The sequence below is a fragment of the Phascolarctos cinereus genome, unplaced genomic scaffold (genome assembly GCF_003287225.1).
Source record: "Phascolarctos cinereus isolate Bilbo 61053 unplaced genomic scaffold, phaCin_HiC Scaffold_726;HRSCAF=1367, whole genome shotgun sequence".
In the NCBI taxonomy this organism is placed as follows: Eukaryota; Metazoa; Chordata; class Mammalia; order Diprotodontia; family Phascolarctidae; genus Phascolarctos; species Phascolarctos cinereus.
The window spans coordinates 223,979,588-224,004,322 of NW_027556098.1; the positions used below are offsets into that span (position 1 = coordinate 223,979,588).

A 24,735-nucleotide genomic window follows, 5' to 3' on the forward strand; every position below is an offset into this window, starting at 1 on the left:
CAGCCTATTCCACTTCTCTTATATCTCTAATATTAAGTTTTTACATTCATCAAGTCAACCTTTTCCTCTGTATCTTCCATTGTTCCTAGATCTGCCCTCTGGGGCCAAGCAGATGACAGCCTTTCACATACTTGAAGAATGCTAAGTCCTCTCTTCTCCAGGCAAATATTTTCCTATTCCTTCAGTTAATCTGCATATAGCATGGAACACAGATGTGATATGACTCTTATTACTGGCTTCTGGAAATTCTGGAATGTGCTTTCTCAACTCTAGCACCCAGAACTGGACACAGTACTCTAAACATTGCCTAGGACACCATACAAAAGGACTGTTACCTCCTTATCCCTGGAAACTATGCCTCCCTTAATGCAGACTAAAACTGCATTAGCTGTCTTTCATATTCTATTTCATATTCATATTTCTATTGACTCATATTGAGTTTAAAGGACACTACAACCTCCAAGTATTTTTACATGTATTATTGTCTTGAGTGCCTCTCTCATTTTGCATTTGTGAGGTTTATCTGTTTATTCCCAAGAATAAGACTTTTACATTTATCCCTACTAAATTTTGTATTTTTTCATTCAGTTCTGTGTTATGTCAAGGTTTTTTTGAATGCCAACTGCCACCTGTTGTTTTAGCTGTTATTCTCAGCTTTGTTCACCTGTAAATTGAATAACCTTGTCATTCCTATATTTATCCAAGTCCTATATTTTTTCCAGATCATTAATAGAAATCTTAAACCACACAGAACCAAGCACCAATCTGTAAGACACTTCTATGGAGACCTCTTTCCAAGTTGGCATCACATCTTTAGTAACTTTCTCTGGTCCCAGCCATTCAAACAATTCAGAATCCACATAGTTATACTAGTCTAGTCTTTGTCTCTCCCTCTTTTTCACACAAACAGTATGAGAGACTTATAATACTTTTATTAAAATCTAGGTGAATTTTATCTGCAGTATTCCCTTGATCTGTTATTATAGCCACCTTACTTCAAAGGATATACAATCAATCTCACATGATTCATTCAAAAAATATTGGTTTAACTATTTCTACATGAAAAACAACACAGATGAAGGATGTCTGTTATCCTGTTGCCTGTTACTGCCTGTTATTGCATTTAACTGCACAGCTCGTAGAGCTGGTTTATGAGCACCCTGGTTGGACAATGAACTGGCCCCAGAATGGAATAGGATGACATTTGGGAAATTACATAGTACTTTTAAAGATCCCAGTCCCCTCTCTGAAACAAAAGCCCATCTTGTAAACATCAGTATTCATCTGGTGCTAAGGTTTGACTGTGAGTCAGTTACTGTGGAATGAAAGTCACAGGTCAACCAAAAGGGAATGCCTTTTGGTAAAGGTGCATGATGGGTATGAGTGAGCCACAGTGTGTTACTAAAAGAATTGTGCATTCTGTAAAGGATACTATCAGAAATAGAGGTCTTACCAGAAAAGGCAGAACTGACAGTGAGGGATGACAGCTGGCTCACATGCTTGTCAAGATCTGGGGGAAGATCTCCAGGACATTGGGTGGACCTCTGTGGAAGATTTATAGGAGAACTTGAAGATTCAAGCAGAATGTGTATGTGGTTGCAATCTGCAATACTGGAAGGAGTTACCTACATTGCAAAGATTAAGACTATTCTTACCATTAATAAGAAAAATGCATCGTAGTTAAGTGAATAATGTCAAAACTTGAATTTATACTTCCATTAGTTGACTTCTTAATATTAATCAGAAAAAAATCAAATTAATGTTTATTCTTTGAAGAATAAATAGAGTTATGATATTATCACTAAATTTGTGACTAGAAAACAATATTTGTTGACATTTCAAGTGTTTGTGGGATAGAAAGATTTATTTTAAGGCAGGTAGATAGGCCAGTATATAGAGCACTGGGATCAGAATCAAGCAGACCAGAGTTCAAATCTGTCCTCAGATACTAACTAGCTGTATGACTGGTAGGCAAGTCTCTTAATTTTGGTTTGCCTTGTTTTCCTCGTCTATAAAAGGGGGATAATAATAGCACCTAACTCTCAGGGTGGTTGTATCAAATGAGATAATAATTAGCACAGTGTATAGCGCATAGCAGATGTTATGTGAATGTTAGCTATCGTTATTACTTCATTTTTTCACAGAATTTAACTTCAGAAGTTTAGACTTGATATACACAGACAATTTCTATAGCTTGACAGATAAATTCTCAATTGATTGTATTGACCCGCAAATAATCTAATCTGTTTGACCAGGAACTAGTGTCTAAAAGCTGAACTCTCAGGATCTGCTTATGCTGCCTGATTTAAAGATTATTCATATATAGTATTGAAAGAATATTTCGCTTATTCAGCAGAGTATTTGATCTGTAGTATTCCCTCATTCAGATTTTTTTTTTTGCCTTCATTGCTATGGTATACATGAGGGTGTTTTAGTTATTTCAGAACATAGGATAATGGTACAGTTCAAGTCTTTACTTGTCTTTTTAGCACTAAATTGTTCTTCTTGCCCAAAAAGATATTTAGACTACTTTCATATATTAGAGACTAAAATTAAGAACTTGGTCAGATACAGTAAGATAATTTGATTTTTGATGTCACTTTCATCCAGCATCATATTTTTGCTCAGGTTATTTTAGGACTGATACATGTTTTTAAAAAGTGTGTTTGAGTTATGTTCTTTGGAGTTTGGAGAGAAGGCTGGGTTTTTGTGGAAGTTCATACAAAGAAAACTGCAGATGATATGATAGTGTAACAGATAAAACGTGTAGTCCAGACCTAATGTCTGGGTTTACAGGGACTGGGTTCAGTTTTGGGAAAAGGTTTTGGGAAAGAGAGGGTAAGGGTTCTCACAAAATTTTCACTTTGGCTTATGTCACCTAGAGCTTCCCTTGGGAATATCATAATATAGCTCATGTCTAGGTCTCCACAGAAAAAAAGTAAAAGAGCTTTCAGCTCTGACGAAAACAAATACTCAGACTAACAAAACATTGAATACCGAGAAGGTTTTATTTTACCTTACAAAAAACTCTAAACACAAAAGACTTAAACGAAGAGCCAGTAAACAGTCAGAAACACTTCTTTCCTGCCACTGATGAGTCTCACCTCCCCCAAAGAAGACCGATAACAATCGACCACTTAGAGTCAGGGCTCCATTGTAAGGGGACAACATTTGGGGTTTATAGAAAAATCAACCCTTATTCCCTGGGGTGCTGCAGGAACTCCTACAGCCTACTGACTTGTAGAGGAACCATCCTCTGATTGAAGCACTGTTAAACAAGGAAAGCACTAGGTATTCTTAGAAAGTCAACTCCTTCAAACTCCAGTCCACCTCACCTCCACACAATTCATCACTCAATGGAAATTTCAAGAAAGGAACTGGTAGCCTCATTTTATCACTTGTCATTGATATGACCGTGGTCAAATCATCTAACTTCTCTATTTTTTTTTAAAGGCAGTTGGGGGTAAGTGACTTTCCCAGGGTCACACAGCTACTAAGTGTCAGGTGTTTGGTCTGAGGCCAGATTTGAACTCAGGTCCTCCTGACTGCAGGGCCAGTGCTCTATTCACTGTGCCAGCTAGCTGCCCCTCATCTAACCTCTGTAGACATCAATTTCCTATACAAAATGAAAAAAAAAAAGGTTAGATTAGATTACAGTCTTCCAAGATTAAAATACTATTATCTATTTATTCAGTGATTCAGATGCATTATTGAAATATCTAAGGTGAAAAGCATAAGAGATGCCCACTTTTAAAAGTATAAACAAAAAAAGAGACTCACATGAGGACGTTAATTTTTAATTCTATTAAAGTATCGATCAAAACTGTAGCCAATGGTAATACTATTTTACCTCTTCCACTGTCAATTTTGGGCAGCATTTTGGTCTAGTATGACCCTTTCAGCAATGTGAGAGTGAAATATACTTGTCAGCTTACTTTTGGACCAAACATTTTAGGCAATCAGTCCTTTTAAATTATGCCTAGAAACATATAATTGATGAAAATATAATTTTATGCTAACAATGGGATCCAGTTTTCATCTTTCATTACTTCCCACCATGCTAATCTCAGAGCAAAGCTCCTGTTGATTTAAAGAGAGCTGGAATCATCACCCCACCCATCTTGTAGGGTGAAAAAAGACTCCTTTTCATATATCTTTGTACTTTCTTCATGTTTTCAGGCTATGTTTTTCATGTTTATAAATCCAGTACTACAGAAAACACTTTTGAATATGTGACAATATTTTTAAAACAATTAATATTTCCTTTTGCAGATGATGGCTGATCTCATGTTCAGAAAACAGGACTATGAACAAGCAGTATTTCATTTCCAACAGCTTTTAGAACGCAAACCAGGTAAATATTTTCTAAGTATACTTTCAAAATGTGAAAATAATATTAAGGTCCTATTCTAGTAGATGTTAGTCATAAATAATTTATCATAATTTTTTTGTAAAGCTGCTAAAATAATACTTAATATGCATGTCTGTGAAATTTTTGTCATTGAAAAGAACTTGTGGTTCAAGGTAAGTCCAGTAAGTCTTTTGGTTGTTCCAGGGTCCTATATCACTTAAGTGATATGTGATCCTGAGATAATATAACCAGTGTGGTTAGTCTTTCTTAATGTGTGGACAACTCAAAGAATTGAAAATGATGCCACTCAGTGTATTTACTTAACGCAAATGCATTTGAGTATGTAGACAATTATATATGCCATTAACTTCACTTTTTACTTATACTTGAACCTATTATCATTTCTTGGGGCACTCCACTTATGCATATTGTTAGAGATCATGAGATTTATAGCCACACAGGATCACCAGGAGAGAATATTGACATTTTAAAAGACAGGCTTTTCAACCCTGGGTAAGGAGATAGTACAAGCTTAGGATCACTGAAAACTTTGAGCAGTTTCTCAAATGTTACATATTCTGCTTGTCTCCTCTTACTCATTTCTGGGTCCTGCTGATTGTCCATTTGCCAGTATTCACCCAAGGTATGTATACTGATTTACTAACTCAAAAGCCTGCCTCTCTAATTCCTCATCTGCTTGAGTTTTCCCATATGGATTGCTAGGCTAATTTGTCTGTCTGTAGAGCTCTTTGATCTACACTCTGTGTAATGTTCTGAGGCTTCATTTAATAATTTCAGGGCCATCTAAACACAGGAGCATCTGGAGACACCTCTATTCATGAGTAAGCTTCCTCTATGACACTGGCAAGCACCTTTGGCAAATTTCTTGTTAACACTTCAGACAGTCTTTGAACAATGTTATCTCTGTGTCAGAGTCTTGTATGATTTTAAAATATGCATGGAACATAATTTATGGAGAAGAATTTTAAAAGACTTAAAGGTAGCATTTTGTTCTGTTGAATCAAATGCTTTTTTTTTTGTAATTAACATAGTAAACATAGCAGAATCTTGTATTCTCTGCACCTTTCAAAAAATTATCAGTGAGAAGACTTCTAGGGGTAGAGCCAAGATAGTGGAGAAGAGAAAACACCCCCCCCTCAAACAACTTTTAAATAAGACCTCAAGTCAAATTCTGGAGTGGCAGATCCAACAAAAGCTCAGAGAGTAAGACATTCTTCTAGTCCAAGACAATTTAGGAAGTCAGAAAGAGAAATCTGTGATGTAGGGGTAGAAGCTAAACAGAGCCCAAATAAATGAAACACCCGTGGTGGGACCAGACGGTACTAACAAAAGCAGCAGCAGCTTTAGGAGCTCTAAAGCCAGAGATGGTAAGGAGACCTGAGAAGTAGTCAGAAAGAGATCACAGGAGACTCCTGTGCTAGCACTGGATGCAGAATCAGATGCCATTTGGCAACTCCATTGCTTATACCTACTTCTGGGTCTGTAGATCAAGGGTGAAGAGAGAGTGGAAGCCCTGAGAGGCAGTATCACTTTTGGTCACAAGTAATCAGTGACCCTGAGGAATAATATCACTTCCGGTCCCACAGAATCAGGGATCCTGAGGAACAGTATTGATTATAATTCTGCGATATCAGGGACCCTTTCTGGGTAAGGACACCTCTCCCTAGATCACACCACCTTGAAAGCACCAAAAACTTCCAAACCCCCAGAACTAGCTCTCAAAACAGAAGTGTGAAAAGGCCTGAATATTGACAGTGGCCTGACCACTCAACACCAGGAACAGAGCCCAAATTTGACCTAAAATTCAAAATCAAGAAATGGGGAGGAAAAGTGAGAGGAAAAAAAATCAAAAGGTATCATGTGGACATTGAAGTTCAAGGCACAAACTCAGAAGACAATTAGGTCAAAAGAACTATGAGCAAAACTTCAAAGAAAAAGTGTGAATTTGGACACACATTGAACAAGAATTCCTGGAAGAGCTAAAAAATAATTTTCAAAATCAGGTTAGAGTCAGGGCAGCCAGGTGGCACGGTGGATAGAGTACCAGCCCTGGAGTCAGGAGGACCTGAGTTCAAATCTGGCCTCAGACACTTGGCACTTACTAGCAGTGTGACCCTGTGCAAGTCACTTAACCCTATTGCCTAGCCAAAAAAAAAGAAAGTCAAATAAGAGTGGTAGAGGGAAATGAGGTAAAGAAATGAAAGCAAAGGAAGAAAATTATGAAAAGACAATTAACAGTTTGGTCAAAGAGGCACAGGGCCAAGTGGCTCAATAGATAGAGTGCTGAGCTTGGAGTCAGGAAAACCTGAACTTAAATCTGACCTCTCACATTTACTAGCTTTGTGACTGGGCAAGTCACCTCAGTTTCCTCATCTGTAAAATGAGCTGAAGAAGAAAATGGCAGACCACTCTAGTATCTTCACAAAAAAAAAAAAACCCCAAATAGGATCATAAAGACTCAGACATGATTGAAATGACTCAACAACAACAACAACAAAAGAGACACAAAAAATATTGAAGAAAACACCAGCAGGATTGGCCAAATGAAAAAGGAAGTACAAAAGTTCACTGATGAAAATAACTGCTTTAAAAGTAAAATTGGTGAAATGGAAAAGGAGGTACAAAAGCCCGCCTAAGGAAATAATTCCTTAAAAATTAAAATTGGACAAGTGGAAGCTAATGACTGCATGGACATCAAGAAACAATGAGACCAAGGATGAAAAAAATAGAAGAAAATGTGAACTATTTCATCAGAAAAAATAACTGAGCTGGAAAAATAGATCAAGAAGAGATAATTAAAGAATTATTGGATTACCTAAAAGCCATGATCACCACCTGAAAGAGATCCCAAAATGAAATCTTCCGGGAATATTATAGCCAAATTCCAGTGTTCCTAGATCAAAGAGTAAATACTTCAAGCAGCCAGAAGGAAACCATTCAAATACCATGGAGCCACAATCAGGATCACAAAAGATTTAGCAGCTGTCAGATAAAGGAGCAGAGGGCTTGGAATATGATATTCCAAAGGCAAAAGACCTGGAATTACAACCAAGAATAACATATCCAGCAAAACTGAGTATAAACTTTCAAAGAAAAAAATTAATATTTAATGAAATAGAGGACTTTTCAAGTATTCCTGATGAAAAGACCAGAGTTGAAGAAAAAATTTGATTTTCAAATAAAAGACTTAAGAGGAGCATAAAAGGTAAACTTGAAAGAGAAATCATAAGGGACCTGTAAGGTCCAATTGTTTACATACAAACACACACATATATATACATACATATAAAGATTATACATGTAACTTGTAAGAACTTTATCATTACTATGCAATTAGAAGGATTCTATATAGAAGGTGCTGGAGTGAGTCAATTATGTTGAGATGATGTAAGAAAATGGATAAGGGAGAAATAGGGATGCCTTGGGAAAGGGAGGAAGAAAGAGAAAGAATAGGGGAAAATATATCTCATAAAAGAGGTTTGCAATGAAGAGCTTTTACCCTGGAGGGGAAAATGGTGGGGGAGGGTTGACAACATTTGAACCTGCACTCACATCTAATTGGTTCAAAGAAGGAAGATACATATATACATACATACATACATACATACATACACACATACACTGAACCCATAACAGAAGTCTGTCTTACGTAATAGAGAAGTAGAAGAGGAAGAGCATAAGGGAAAGGGGGAAAAGGGATGTCAGAGAGGCAAATAAAAGAAAGCAACGGTCAGAAGCAAAGCAGACTTTAGAGGAGGCACAGAATGAAAAGAGATAGTGAAGAATAAACAGAAGAAAACAGGATGGACTAAATGGAACCTTTTCTAAAATGATAACTCCTGTCTGTCTAAAACCAAGAGCAAGCATCTGTAATAGGTATAAACTCAGATTTCCCAGTAAGATCAGAGGTGAACACTATCATTCAGTATTATACTAGAAATTCTCACTACAGCAATAAAGAAAAAGAAATTGATGGAATAAAAATAAGCAATGAGGAAGCAAAACTACCACTCTTGGTAGGTGATATGATTGTATGCTTAGAAAACCCTAGAGAATCAACTGTAAAACTAGTTGAAACAGTTAGCAATGTCGGCAAAGTTGCAGGGTTTAAAATAAATCTACATAAATCATCAGTATTTCTATATACTGTCACCAAATCCCTTCAGCAAGAGATAGAGGAATTCCATTTAAAGTAACTGCAGACAATATAAAATACTTGAGAGTCTACCTGTGAATATAAACCCAGGGATTATATGAACACAATTACAAAACACTTTTAACACAAAGTCAGATCTAAACAATTAGAAAAATGTTAATTGCTCATGGATTGGCTGAGCCAACATAATAAAAATGACAATCAGTGCCATAACAAGCTACCAAAGTTTGGGTTTTTGGTGGGGTTTTTTTGGTAGAGCTAGAAAAAAAAATCATAAATTTCATCTGGAAGAGCAAAAGATTGAGAATATCAAGGGAATCAATGAAAAAAATATGGAGAAAGGTGGTCTAGCAGTTCCAGATTTCAAACTATATTATAAAATAGTAATCATCGAAACAGGGTGGCTAGGTGGAGCATTGGCTATAGTGTCAGGCCTGAAGTCAGGAAGATTCATCTGCCTGAGTTCAAATCTCACCTTAGATACTTACTAGCTGTGTGACCTTGAGCAAATCACTTAACCCTGTTTGCTTCAGTTTCCTCATCTGTAAACTGAGCTGGAGAACGAAATAGCAAACCACTCCAGTATCCTTGCCAAGAAAACCCCAAATGAAATCAGTCAGACACGGCCAAAATGACTTGACACCACCAATGCTCATCAAAACAGTCTGGCACTTGCTAAGAAATAGAGTCATAGGTCAGTGGAATAGATTAGGTACAGAACACATAGTAGTAAATTACCATTGTAATCTAGTGTTTGATAAACCCAAAGATCCAAGCTTCTGGAGTAAGAACTCAAGCTTTAACAAAAAATTCTGGCAAAACTAGAACATTGTTTGGCAGCAACTAGGCATAGACCAACATCTCACACCATATAACAAGATAAGATCAACATGAATAAATGACTTAGTAAAATTAGGGGAGAACGGAAAAATGTACCTGTCAGATCTACGGGCTAAGGGAAGAGTTTATAATCAAACAGGAGATAGAGGGGATCACAGGAAGTAAAGTGGATAATTTGATAACATTAAATTTTAAAACTTCTGCACAAACAAAACTAATACAGCCAAAATTAGAAGGAAAACAAGAAACTGGGGGAAAACTTTTTACAGCAAGTTTCTCTGATAAAGGCCTCATTTCTCAGCTATATAGGGAACTGAGTCGATTTTATTTAAAAAATGGGAGCTATTCTCCAACTGATAAATGGTCAGAGGAAATGAACAGGCAGTTTTTAGAAGAATAAATCAAAGCTTTCAGTTGTCACATGGAAAAATGCTCTAAGTTATTACTGATCAGAGAAATGCAAATGAATACAATTTTGAGATACTATCTCATACCTATCAGATTGACTAACAGGACAAAAAAGGAAAATTACAAATGCTGGAAGGGATTTGGAAAAATAAGGGCACTAATGCGCTGTCATTGGAGTTGTGAATTGGTCCAGCAATTCTGGAGAACAAGTTGGAACTATGCCCAAAGGGCTATAAACTGTGCATACCCTTTGACCTAGAAATACTTCTACCGGGTCTGTATCCCAAAGAAAATAGAAAGGCTCCTATTTGTACAAAAATATTTACAGGAGCTCTTTTTTGTGATGGCAAAGAATTGAAAATTAAGGGGATGCCCATCATTTGGGTAATGGCTGAAGTTTTGACATATGATTGTGATGGAATACTGTTGTGCTGTAAGAAGTGATGAGTAGAATAGTTTCAGAAGAACCTGGGAAGGCTTATATGAACTCATGCAAAGTGAAGTGAGCAGAACCAGGAGAATATTGTACATAGTAATAGCAATATTATAACAGTAATCGACTGTGAAAGATTTAGCTACTCTGATCAAGACAATGATCCAGGAATTCCAAATAACCCATGATGAAAGATACTTTCTACCTCCAGTGAGAAAACTGATGAACTCTGAATGCAAATTGAAGCATCCTTTTTTTTACTTTCTTTATTTTTCTTTTTTCTTTTTTGTCTATTTTCTTTTGCAATGTTGCTAATATACAAATAAGTTTTGCATGACTTCACATGTATAATTGATAGCAAATTGTTTTGTAATTTGAGGGAGGGAAAGAACTTGGAACTCAAATTGTTTTTAAAATGATTGTTTAAAATTTTTTATATGTAATTGGGAAATATTTAACAAAATAAAAATATTTTTTAAAAGTCATCCATGAAAGCCTAACCTTTTCTCATGTTTTCATTATTGATACATTGATCCTTTTTATAAAGTTTTTTATAGAGATGAGAAAGTAAATAATATAGGTCAGTTGTTATTGATGCCTTCTATCTTCAACCATGAAAAGGTCCAGTTAAAATAAAGACTAAGAAGGAAAAAAAATTTGAAGTAGTTCATTACTAACCATTTCATTGTTTTAATTTCCATTTCCCTCATTATTTCTTTCCTGTTCCACTGATATCTCTGAGAGAAAGGTTTCTAACACCTTGGGTGGATCCCCTGTGGCAATCTTGTGGGAGGATGTGGATAAGAATTGTACAAGATGAACAGGAGTTCCCTCATCAAAGAGGTCACTGATACCTATCCATTGGACTGTCATTTGTCATGCCTATAGGTGCCTGAGGTCATTTTTAAAGCTTCTAGCTTTGACTGTTTCAGTTTTTAATAGGCTGCTATGGAAAATATAAGTATTAATTATTTACCACTTTTGTTACTTTCTGAGGGCTAAATACCTCTAAGCAACTTTAATTTTCTCCCATCATGTCAGCTGTCCTGCCATCTGCTCTCTTTAAGTCTCTTCTTACCCTTTTCCCTTTTTTTCTTTTTTTTCCATGTTGTACCTAGTATATCAGTGAATTCTGAAGGGGATAGATGTATGTGATATCATTGTATTTACCCCCAATCTGTCCTAATTCAGAGATACTTTTTTAGGTAAAGCATGTAACTTCACTGCTTAATTAAAAGAATCAGACCTATATACTTCCTGTACATTTTGAAACCATTTGTAATAATTCTCTGCCGTTCATCTTTTAACCTTTTTTAGGAGTTTTATTTACTTCCCTTCAGTTTTAGGAGTTGTATCTCACTACCTGTCACCCAGGTAGAAATGGTTCCAAATATTAGCAGCTTTGGCTTAGTGAGTTGGCTACCTTAGGCATGTATAACTGAATAGTCAACAGGCATTTAGGAAGTGCTTAATATGTGCCAGGCACAACTACTTAGATACTAGGAATACCAATAAAGGTGAAACTAGCCCCTACTCTCAAGGAACTTACATTCTTATGGAGAAGACAGAGTATAAATAGGTACATGCGAAATAGATATAGAGTAGGTAGAAGGCACAGGTAGCTGAAAGGACTAGGAGAAGCCTCCTGAAGAAGGTGAAATTTGAACCGCCTTGGAGGAAGCCAGGGAAACTGACAGAAGATGGAGTGTGGGAACGGCAAGTGGGCCATTGTAGCAGAATCATATAGTACACGGAGAGAAATAAAGTGTAAGGAGACTAGAAAGGTCTCCTTAACAATAACATAGGGGCCAGGTTATGAAGACCTTTATATGTCAAACAGAGCAGTTTATTTGATCTTGGAGTTTATTTTAAAAGGAGAGTATTATATGGTCAGAGCCTGAACTAATATGTGGTATGAGTAGAGAGAAGGAATATGAACAAGAAATGTTGTAAAGGTAGAAACAAGATTTGATACTGAGAGTGAAGGGTGAAGGATGACGCCATGTTTGTGTGATTAGGGGAAGGGAAAGGAACAAGTATTTATTAAGCATCTGCTACATGCCAGGCACTGTGCTAAGCACCTTAACAGATATTCTCACATTTGATCCTTACCAAAAACCTAAGAGGGTAGGTACTGTTCTTATCCCCATTTTACAGATGCAGAAACTAACTCAGGTAGAGGTTAAGTGACTTGCCTGATATCACACAGCTTTAAATGTCTGGGATTTGAACTCATCCTCCTGTCTCAAGGCCCGAATTCAATCTGCTGTGCCACCAGCTACCTAGGAAGATGGTAGTGACCTTGTCAGTAACAGGGAAGTTGAGAAGAGGGAAAGGTTTGGGAGGAAAGATAAAGAGTTCTGTTTTATGTATATTAAGTATGAAATGCCTATAGGACATCAATTCAAGATATCTGAAAGGCAGTTGGTGATAAAGGACTTGAGCTCGGGAAAGAGACTAAATAGGGCTGAATATGTAAATAATCTGCATAGACATGATAATTGAACCAGTGGAACCTGATGGAATCAGCAAATAAAAGAGTGTAGAGCAAAAAGAGAAAGGACCAGGGACAGAGCCTTGTGGGACATATGTTGGTAGTGTTCATGGGGTGGAGGTAGATGCAACAAAGGAGACAGAGAAGGAATGGTCATAGAAGTAGAAAGAGAACCAAGAAAGAGCACTGTTGCAAAAATCTAGAGAAGAGAGGGTATTTTGACTAATACTCATTTGTAAACAAAATGTAAAACTTATGTAGCAGGATTGTATATGTTTACAAAATATTCTGTTCATCCCAGCCAACCTCTATCCACCACTGCCCTCTCTTCAGCTGCATAACTATTTCAGACTTATTTTCTGTCTGATTTAACTCCTTCTAGCTGTCTAAAAGATCTTACTTTAAGCGTACCGTCTAACAACAACAAACACCATGTCAATCAAGTTTAATAGGTTTTTTCCCCCATGATGTTATTTACTTATATGTAGAATGGAGATCTTATTTGAAGTAGCAACTTTCCAGGGTTATTGTGAAAATCAAATGAGGAAAAATGCTTAAAGTACTTTGCAGACATGGTTAGTTGTTAAATGTAAGATTTCAGCATCTTTATATTGAAATTGAAACGACATACAGTTCCAGATTTTATTTAATCTGTGGAAAATTAAGTAAACTTGGAGATAAAGAGATTAAGTAATTTACTCAAAGCAAAATGGCTAGTTAGTAAGTGGCAAAGCTGAAACTCAAGCCCAGTTCTTCTAAGTATATATCCAGTGCTCTCTCACTATTACATTTTGCTTTTTTAGCAATATTACAAGGCTTTAGTAATTCAGGAAGTTAGGGTTTGGGTTGACCTTAGATATCAGTGATTTTATGTAACCTAGAAGACAGAGTAAATCACATAAGAACTGTTGGAAACAAATCTCTTCATAAAAGAGATGCCATATAATTATCCACCAAAAACCTTAATGATGTTTGTCACAACACAGGAAGGACAGGGGCCTATGAGTGGCAGACTACTAGAGTAAGTAAAAATGGTGATAGACAGAGACTATCTTGAAACCAAGACTATCTGTCTGCCATCCAAAACAATAGCAATGTTCCAGGCACTGTGCTAGGCACTGAGGATGCAAAAAGAGGCAAAACAGTCCCTGCCTTAAGGATCTTACAATCTAATGAAGTAGCTATAGTAATCAGAGGCACAGTACTCCTAAGACACTTTCCTTTTGCTTAATAAATGCTTGACTGACTGACCTCTTAATCTGAAACCAAAAATTCTACTTTGAATCTTCGTTGAATCTGCGATCTTTTATTTCTGTGTGATTCTTGTGCACATCCTTCTGTAAGTCCTTTACAGGGGATCCCTCAATACATCTTAACAACGGAAGAATTGACCAAAAGTTTTAAAGAATTCTTTAATTTGAATTCTAAGCAAATGCTTTGCACTATATTCATGTCTACCATGCATCAGCATTTCTCATTGCCTTTTGTGAGACTTACCACTACAGAATGTTATGGGAATGATCTGCATGTATATAAAGATTATACATACATAGCATCCTTGATGAAAGTATCAGGAGAGAACAGGAGTGCTTTTACAAACAATATTCTGTAGCCCCCAATATCTTAATAATTGACCAAAAGTTTTAAAGAATACAAAATCGTATAGTGCTTATTGTTTGTTAACTTAAAAAGCATTTGCTTTATAGAGTAAAAGGCCACATTAAGGGCTTTCTTTTAACAATGTGTCTCCCATGTAAGTGAATTATATAATAGTTCCTGAAAGACATAACAATTATAACCTTGTTTCATCCCCTTCTTATTTATATTACATGAAACATAAAATAGGAAGATATATACTTACCAAAGGTATTTGTCACCATCATGGAATGTCTGGCTTAGAATTCAAATTAAAGAATTTCCAAGGCTAAAATAAGATCTTCTAGACCATAGGTCTTAACTTTGGGTCCATGGACCCAAAGCATCTATGGATAGATTTAATGGGTTCCATGATCTTGCTTTTAAAAAATATTTTGGGTGAGGCAGGGGCTGTGCCTGAAGGCGAAGGGGAGCAAGAACAGGGTTGAGAGCTGGCAAAGAGGCCAGGTGGGCTGGAAGAAAGACCCGAGCCCAGACTTTTCAGATCCTTTGTGGTCCCCAGAACCATGATTGAGGTTGTGTGTAACGACCGGCTGGGCAAGAAGGTCTGTGTGAAGTACAACACGGATGACACGATAGGAGATCTGAAGAAACTGATTGCGGCTCAGACAGGCACCCATTGGAACAAGATTGTTCTGAAGAAATGGTACACAATCTTCCAGGACCATGTTTCCCTGGGTGATTATGAGATCCATGATGGAATGAACCTGGAGCTTTATTATCAGTAGGGGCAGTGGGCCTGCCAATTCTGCAACCCACTCCCTATTTTTAAAGTCTCACTAATAAAAATAATTTAAATGCTAAAAAAAAAGTTTGATATCTGAATTTCAATGAAATCAGTTTCCTTTGTTATACTATGTGTCTTATTTTTTGCATTAAAAAAGTCTTAAGAAATGGTTCATAGACTTCACCAGATTTCCAAATAGAGGTAAAAATGGTAAAGAAACTCTACTCTAGTTCCTTCCATTTATGAATGACCTTATATTTTGGGACACCCAGCACTTAATATGTACATATCACTTAATAGCTTCCAGTAGATACCCTACTGCAATGGCTTCTTGGAGAAGAGAAGGGAAGTTACAGGAAGTTCCTTTCATCCAAGAATTTGCAACAGTAGAAGTTGTTTTTGTTTTTAAATACTGGCCCAACCTCTCTTGACACAGAAAATTGGGTTGGTCAGTTGGTAATATTCACAAATCATGACTGTCTATAGTATTGTACCAGCTGCTTATACAAAAGTAGATGTTATCTTCCATTTACTTTAGCCAGAGATACACAATATGCACAAATGAAGAAACTTAAAAATTACAAACATGATAAAGTTGAGTATTAATTTATTTTGTGTAACATCTGTATGTTTAAATACTGAAGAAATGAATAAAAATATTTGAATACTCAGAATAGAAGTACAGTCATCAAAAATATAAATAATCAAGGATGGCTTCTTGCGAATAAAACTTTGTTATATTAAGAAAACTGAGTTAATTATTTTATGTGGAAGAGGACGGAGATCAATTATGATTGTCTAAAAAGAAAAAAATAGATATAAAAGTGTTGATTATATGTTGACATCTATCTCATATGCTTTGTATGTAAGTGTCTGAAAGAGGATAAGAAAATAGAACTCCTAGCTTGCCAGCTATCAGATATTGTCAGCTGCAGCAAAGTTACCTGTCAAACCCTTTCTAGACAGCAAGTATCCTTAACCTTCCATTTAGTGTAAATATAAACTGTCAAATATATATACTTATAAATATATGTACATTTATAATTCTATACAACATATGAACATGTGAATACATTTACATAAATATGAAAGAGGACTTTGAGGTCAAAAGTGATGTGGCACATAGATCCTAAATTCTGTAGCATGGAAATATTGAAGAGTTATTCCGAAGTGAAATGTGGCTCATATGCTTAAAGGCCAGTGGCCCTAGCAGAGAAATGAGTGACAATTCCCAGTGAAGATATAACTTCCAGATTTGATGGTGTAGACTTTGACTGCCAGGATAGGCTGGCTACCAATATAATTAACCCATACCCATCCAGTGGTTCATCCAGTCATCCAATAATACATTTTTATCCATCCATCATAATATGCTTTCATGTTTACCTTTGAAATATACTTTCAAGTACATTTAACACTTCATTTATCATTTTGTTCAAATCTTAAATATTGTGTCTTGCCAGACAATTACACAACGTTATCTCGTTTAATTGATCTACTAAGAAGAGCTGGAAAACTTGAAGATGTTCCAAGATTTCTTTTGATGGCTGAGAAACATAATGCCAGAGCCAAATTTGAGCCAGGATTTCAATACTGTAGAGGACTTTATCTTTGGTAAATAAATTTACTTTGTAATGGTTTCTTTTAATTCTACCATTGTGTTAAACTGAAACTTACTTTTTTATTGTACAATCTGAACATTGTGAAATATTCTTACACTTTATATTTAATACACAAAATAAAGATTTATAATTGAAAGTTTAATCATAGTAGTTGGATATTTGAAAGAAAAAAGCAATAAATACTTTGTTGTTTGTTGTTTTTAACCCACCAAGGTATACTGGAGAACCAAATGATGCACTTCGACATTTTAATAAAGCCCGGAAAGACAGTGACTGGGGTCAAAATGCCATTTATAACATGATAGAAATCTGTTTGAACCCAGATAATGAAACTGTTGGAGGTGAAGTATTTGAAAATCTGGATGGAGACCTAGGGTGAGTCACTGAAAATCTGTCATTCTTTTCATTATTAACAGCTTGGCTAGGAGAGAGATATGGAGCCATTGTACAAGGAAAAGTAAAGTTCTAGTGAGAGCACTACCAAAAGGTCAGAAAAGCTGGTCTCAACTGAATAATTGACCTTTTGGTCAGTGGACCAGAGACAGAGAAAGTATTTGGAGTTTCACTGAATCAGAACAGACTTTAATTGTAAAAATTAGCTGTCACTGCCAGATTCATCTTCCAGAAGAACAGCTCTAATCCTGGGACTTGCTTGTTCAAAGGTCTTAAGTGGCTCCCATTGCCTGTAGAATAAAGTCCAAATTCTTTAGCCTGGAATTCAGATTTGTTTCTCTGTCGTAATTTCATACCACTTAACTTTTCAGTACTCCACATTTCAATTAAACCAAACTTGCTGAGTATTTTGAGGTCTCCTCTGTTCACATCTTTATATATGATCTTTCTGGTGCTTTCTCGTCCAAGTACCTTCCTAAATGCCACCTCTTCTATTCGTCCTTCTTTGATCCTTACCCCCACTAAAGTGTTAGCTCTCTATCCCTGGAACTCTCATAGCTTTTTTTCTACATCTATTTAGATTTAATTTGTTTTGACTTGAGTTACAGTTCTTTGTGATCTTATGTTATCTGCCCATTAGATTATAAATTCCTTGAGGAAGGTACTGTGACTTATACATCTTTCATCCCCTGCATCACTGAACATACTGCCTTATACATAGTAGGCATTCAATCATATATTGAATTAAAATAGATTTAGTTTGGAAACAAAACAGGGTAAGTTGTAGAATTTTTAGTTATTACATTCTTATCTAAATAGTAGCCAAATATCAGTCAGAAATAGTCAATATCATGTGTTTTCGTTTCTCCAACATAAAGCGTCATTAAGAACACAGAAAAAATATAAGAAATGATCCTTGACCTCAGGAAGCATCCCATCTAGTTGAAATAATTGAAATAAATTAAATAATTCAGTAACATTGGAAGATAATATTTAATTAAGTACCAAAATTAATCTAAAGACAAGAAGTGAGTTCAGAATGCAAAGAGACTTCTGTGGATTGTAGTGCTTGAGGAAGATTTTGCAGGAAGGTGGTAAGACTTGAACTGGACTTTGGAAGATGGATAGGAGTTAGAAGGATATTTCACGTGGGGAGAAATGGCAGAACCACACAGGTGAGTATGCTGAAGTGTTGCTTGGGGAGCCCAACTAGATCAGCCTAGCTAGAATAAGTCAGGGATGAAGAAGAAGAATAGGAGGTTAGATTGAAAAGGGAGATTGGAGACAGGGGCCATTGTCCATTAAATAGCAGGACAGGAAATTCAAGGAGCAGGGAAATGATAGGATAAAAGCTGTGTTTTTAGAAAGCAATCTGATAATAATATGCAAAATAGGTTGAAGGTTGAAAAGGAAACTAATTGAGTGGTTATTTCATTAGTCAAGTCATGAGATGGTAAAGACCTGATAAAGTCACAACCTTGGCAGTGGAAAGGAAAGTATAGGTATGTGAGAGGGTATAATGTTCCTTGTGAAGTAACATCCAGGTGGAAATGTTCAGTAGCTAGATGGAAATGCAGAATCAGAACTCTTTAGAAAAGAGGTCATGGCTAAAGATAAAGATTTGGTTGTCATTTGCATATAGATGATTATTGCAGCAGTGAGAATGAATGAGAAATCTTGAGATACCCAATGCTGAGAGTTTCAAGAAAAAAACAAATGGCCAAGGACCAAGTCTTAGGTAAAGCAAACATTGAAGAAGAACAAAAGAGAGAGAAAACAAACAAACAAAATAATTAGAAAGGTAGAGAACCAGGATAGTGTATTATCCCAGAAACAGGGACAAAGTTTAACAGTGGGGGGGGGGATGTATTTAACAGGGTTAAGTACTACAGAGAAATCAGGGAGAATGAGGACTGAGAAATACCCATTGGGTTTGGTGAAAGGGAGACCATTGGAATCTTTCAAGAGCAGTTTTAATAAATTTTGTTTACAAAATATTTAGTAAGTAAAATGTCATTGAGCATTCCATGTTCTATTGCATCTGAAATCTATAACCTGTTAATGACCAAAATGCTATTGCTACCTAAATAGGCACACTATTTGACAATGTCACATATGAGGAATTTACCATTTTTACTAATATTTATCCTATCATTTCCATCCTAATAATATTAGCTTGCTAATTTCCCTAGTTTATAACATCTGCTAAACTAACATTCATAATACAGAAGTGTTACCATACACACAAACGTCACATAAATTGTCTTTTTATTCCATAGGAAATCAGAATTGATGAATATTTTCTCATTAAGAGCTGAGTTCATCTTGTCTTAAAAACATTCTCAACATTCTTTACTATGTTCTTTATATTAGGAAAACACTAAGTGGCCTATTTTTTAAAACAAGGCCACTTACACGATGATCTGATTCCAATTTCAGCAAACCTTATTTAGTAGGCAGGAGGGAGTGGTTTTCTCTGTGTGTGTGTGTGTGTGTGTGTGTGTGTGTGTGTGTGTGTGTGTGTGTGTGTATGTTTATGGATAGAGAGTTATATCGTTTGTTTTTTTCATATAGTAATTCCACAGAGAAACAAGAATCTGTGCAGTTAGCTGTGAGAACAGCTGAAAAACTCCTCAAAGAACTAAAGCCTCAGACTGTCCAAGGTCACATACAGCTTCGAATAATGGAGAACTATTGCTTAATGGCAACTAAACAGAAAGCTAACGTTGAGCGAGCATTAAGTACCTTCACTGAAATAGCAACTTCAGAGGTTAGTAGGTTTTTTAAATTTATTTAATGAATGCATATTTTCTTTCCAAAGTATTACAGAAGTACATATTTTAAATAGTTGTTTATTTCCAAAATTTAGTTCCTTTGGTGCTTTTTAAATAAATGTTTGTTTGGCAAAAAAAATTCTTAGCAAATCCCTACTTCAGAAGATAATGTGTTTCTGTGTTTAGAACTGTCATTGATGTGGATATTCTTTAAGAGCTGCTGTTAGGATGCAAAGAACAGAAAATCCCCAATATGGCTTGTAGATCATAAGTTAATTCTCAGGGCAACTGCTGAATGAATCCTCTGGAGAATTTCCAAATTATAAAGGTGTCCTTGTTTGACTCTCTAAGAAAAAAAGATTTGGCTGCTGCAAGGTATCCAAGCTTATCAACTGATGGGAACTTGGAATATTTCCAACTGTGAGGCTAAATGGGGACAGTGTTGACAGTGTGTGAATATATTACTTATCAGTCATGCAGATAATGACTTACTTGTATAGGAATACTGCATAAGTTCTAGCCACAGGAAACTGATTTTTACCTTCAGCTCTTCCCACTTGTTTCCTGGGAAGCTTTCAGCTGTACCTTTTTTTTCTTAGAAGAGGGAGTGAATCATTTCCCTTCTTAGTCTATACCAACTTCTCCCCACTCCTAAGGTAAAACAAAAACAACTTTCTTTTTTACTGGTGTTCGTTTTTCCCTTCAGCCACACTACCACATTTCTGGTGTTGGTATGAAAATGGCAAAGAGGAAATTTTAGTTATTCCTTTCAGGTGAAAACTAATTCCAAGATACTCCATTTTGTACTATTTTGCCACATTACTGACCACTGGAAACTAGTAATTTGCTGTCTCCAGTTGGACATCTGGACAAGCAGCAGCTGAATGTTTCCTTAAACGTAGCACAAATGTTTAAAATAACATTATGTTACTTAAATCCTACTTTTAGTGCCCTAGGAAGTCACCACACTTTGAGAGCAAGTGCTGACTGTTGCAAAGAAACCATGATTAGTTATGTGATTGTGCCTTTCACAGAATGATCCAGCAGTTCCAGATTTCTGTTTCAGAATCACACTAATCTCTGATTCTAATTTGGACCAGGACAAGATACCCCAAAGCTTACTCTGGTCCAAACCTAGAAAGGTGCTGAAGGGTCCCCAGCAGCTTTGTTTTCCCAGAGCATCAGTATGGCTGTTTTGGCTACAAAATATCCAACTCTCATTTCTCTATTATGAAATTTTGTGTCTGAATATTTCTTGGTTCCATTTATTTATTTTAATACCCCTGTCTTTATATTACCTTTTGTATACAGACATGATAAAAGGAAAATGAAATACTGGCCCTTCCTTGGTCTGTCTTTTAACTATTTAATTACCATATATTTTATAGTCCCCCAACCTCTCTGCATCATTTAAATGCTGATAAATATTAGTGCCTCCACTGAGAGTCCCTTTGTGATGCCTCATGGTGGCATAGAGATGATTCTGGGTTCTCAAAGGCTATGCCAGTAGAATACAAGCTTTGGCAGATATTACTGCACTGAAAGGGCTTCAGGTGTGGGCCTGGTAGCAAACTGTGTGTGTCATATGGAGATCAGCCATATTAAGTTCATAGACTCATTATCAGAAAATTGGCTACATTAATTCACTTGCCTACTAAGTTACATGAAAGGATTATAATCTGTGACCATGGAAGGAATAATCACATAGATTAAACATTGCTTCTAAAAGTATTGAAATACAGTGGCCAAAAATCTCAGTTCAGTTTTAATCTTTCATTACTTAAAAAGTGTAAATGCTACAAACTTTAAAAAAATTGAAAGGTTAATAATTTGAATTTGTAAATGTTGATTTTTCTTATTAATATTCAATGTAATCATGATCTTGTATTATACATTGCTGTATTCAGTTCTCAAACTTTGTAGGTAAAAACCTTTCATCAGCTGCTGCTCAGTGACTAAAAGGATTGCCTTTGTAATCACAGCCTTAAGATCATCCAAAGAATAAGGTTTTGATATATACATAATAACTTTGGTGTGACACCCCCGCCACAAGAAAAAGTCTAATGGAGAGAGATATTGTGATCAGGGTGGCCAGGCAAAATGACTTCCTACACCAGTCTGAGAAAGTGTCAGCCAGAAAGTTTCAACACACATAATGTATAATGACTGGGTGCTCCTTCTTATTAAAATTAAAAATAATCAAAAATTCATAAGACTAAATATAAAAAATAATTAACCTTCCAATAATTTTTTTAAATTTTGAAGCATTCATACTTCTGAAGTTATGAAGACTTAAAATTTACATTAAGATTCTTGGGGCATCTTGTGTAAGTAAATACTGATGAGGTCATATTAGTGAGCTCAAAAGATTTTAGCCCTATGTTCTTATGTTATGTTCATCTTATTCTGCTGATAATTTGTCATTTTGCTCCATTCATTGAGGTTCTTTTGCAGTGCTGTGTACCTAGTAGGAGTGCCATAAATATTTTGAACATGATCAGATTCTTGAGCAGTTTCATTTTCCCTTAGCATATACATGTAAATATAAAATTGCAAAGTGGCATCATTTAATAGCAAGGTCCTAAAGCACAATCTTCCACTAACATTCTAACAATGCCCTCAGTAGTTTTCACTTTGCTGAAATGTATGTGTGTGGCAGATGGGTGACAGCAGCTGCTATCTGCAGTGCAGACGGAGGATAATTACAAGTTTGCCAAGTCTAAGAAAATCTGTAAGAACAGAGTGAAACTCAGTTTCAAGTGATATGTCATAGCTGCAGAATGCTGGAAAAACAGCACTTGAGTGTGTAATAATCAAAAAGAGTTCATTGTGAGCAAGGGTGTTATGCTCCCCATGAGGTGAGAAAAGAGAAAAAGAGGTAGAACTAGTGACTGATATCCTTCTTGCTGTCTTGTAGCCAATTACAGCTATCTTCCAAATAATAGACTATGCATCTTGTCATTGTTGACAGTTGTGTCTGTATTAATTTCATTCGTGTGCACATATGTGAATAATAGTAATATCATAATCTTTTAAGATGTAGGTTATGATATTAAACTAATTCACTTAGCTATATGTGATCTGTATTCTCACCAAAACTGAATAGACTGTTCTCCACATTTTCCCCTCTAACTGCTGACCCACATACTATATACCACTTCCACAATATTTTATTATACTGTAAAAACAGTGTTTCTAGGAACATACATTTAGTGCTTCTCTGTACGTTCTGTTTACCATGGTTCAAATGCAGGTGTATTGTCCATGGATGAACTTTGTTCCTTGCAATCATAAATAATTGATTATCTTTACTGTTTCTCACTTTTTGTTCCAAAGAGGAAATGTAGTACAGTGGAAAGAACACAGGATTTGGCATATAAAAACCTGGGTTTAAAGCCTTGCTTGACCTATGCAGCCAAGTCATTTGGCCTCTCTAGGCCTCTCGTTTCTTCAGAAAAAATAGTGGGGCTGAATTAGACCTCTAAGTCTCCTCTGCATTTTATAAATACGAATTTGAAATTTCTCACAATTACTTAAAAGAAAGATAATCCACACCAATTTTAATATTTGGTCAGGTGCACTGGATGAAAGATGAACAAAATTAAAGGTGAGGAAAAAAAGAAAAAGGGGAGACTAATTTAAAAAGCGGGAAGATAAGGTTACATATATAATTACATATACACAAATTCATTTCTTGTTATAATGCATATTTTAGGAAAACTGACAGAAATATTAAGTGACTTTTCAACATAAACACTTGAAAAGTAAGGACTGTGTTTAAAATGCTTGTTTTCATGTGTACAACAAAACACACCAAAAGGGGAGTCAGACTAATTATCTGGCATCAGGATGTGTTACTTGCATAGGAATTATGTGTTCCCTGTTAGATGTGCCAAAGTTTCTTCATCTAGCTTCTAGTGTAGTGCTTTGAATATGAGGATATAGAATGTCATTTAAGGATGACCATTTCAAATAATTATATATTTGAGAAGTGATGGAACCCAAAATAAGATCCTTCTGTCAAATTCTAGTTCTGTATTGCATATAAACAAATAACATATTAGCAAATTTCTTAAGAAAAACTAGTAATCTATATGTGTATCTACAGTGTCTCAATTTCAAAAGTTTAATTACAGAAAGATCACATTCCAGCACTTTTGGGGATGGCAACAGCATTTATGATCTTGAAACAGACACCACGAGCCAGGAATCAACTGAAACGAATTTCAAAAATGAATTGGAATCCTATTGATGCTGAGGAGTTTGAAAAGAGTTGGCTGCTGCTTGCTGATATTTATATTCAATCAGCAAAATATGATATGGCGGGTGAACTGCTAAGACGATGCCTGCGTCATAATAGGGTAAGTAATAAAAGTAATTTCCTTTGTTTTATGAAGTATATTCAGAGGGTTTTTTTTTTGGTAATAAACTGTACTGTTTATATGCTGTTCATTTTCAAGAAGTTTTTTTTATGTTCCTTTGCAAGAGTTGGAATGGCAGGGTTGGGGTGGAGAATGGAATGCTTATTCTTGACATGATCAGGAAATAAACTTAAGAAAAACAGGAGATAAGCAATTTATCTTTGAATTAAAAAATAAATAACTGCAGATGCTATTCAGTCATTTTCATTCATATAAGTAATTTATGCATGTTTCAAGTTTCAGCTGTGAGTATACAGTACTTACTAAAGGTGTTTGTGGAATGTCAAGTGTTTGACTCTGATTATCTAACCTATCCAAAGCTAATGAAAATTGCAGAAAAATATCAATTGTGGGCTTCTGACTCATTTGCTAAAAGAAACACTGAATTTACTGCAGCTGGATGCCATTCCCATGTTTTAAAATACTCTGTGCAAAATAC

At 35.8% G+C, this 24,735-nt stretch overlaps 1 protein-coding gene and 1 pseudogene across 3 annotated transcripts in view; both read left to right on the top strand.

The window, feature by feature from the left end:
• Positions 1-24,735, top strand: part of TTC21B (tetratricopeptide repeat domain 21B) — a 100,802-nt gene that overhangs the window by 70,270 nt on the left and 5,797 nt on the right. For 2 of the 3 annotated variants that reach the window (XM_020990878.2, XM_078146989.1), the window contains exons 22-26: positions 4,273-4,354; positions 16,550-16,700; positions 16,922-17,083; positions 19,676-19,871; positions 24,012-24,236. In XM_020990878.2, coding sequence (XP_020846537.1) covers positions 4,273-4,354; positions 16,550-16,700; positions 16,922-17,083; positions 19,676-19,871; positions 24,012-24,236 — 816 coding nt within the window. Of the gene's footprint in view, positions 1-4,272; positions 4,355-16,549; positions 16,701-16,921; positions 17,084-19,675; positions 19,872-24,000; positions 24,237-24,735 lie in introns of those variants that run through there. The other variant, XM_078146990.1, reaches the window with a different exon arrangement.
• LOC110211522 (ubiquitin-like protein 5 pseudogene) lies at positions 14,760-15,170 on the top strand (annotated as a pseudogene).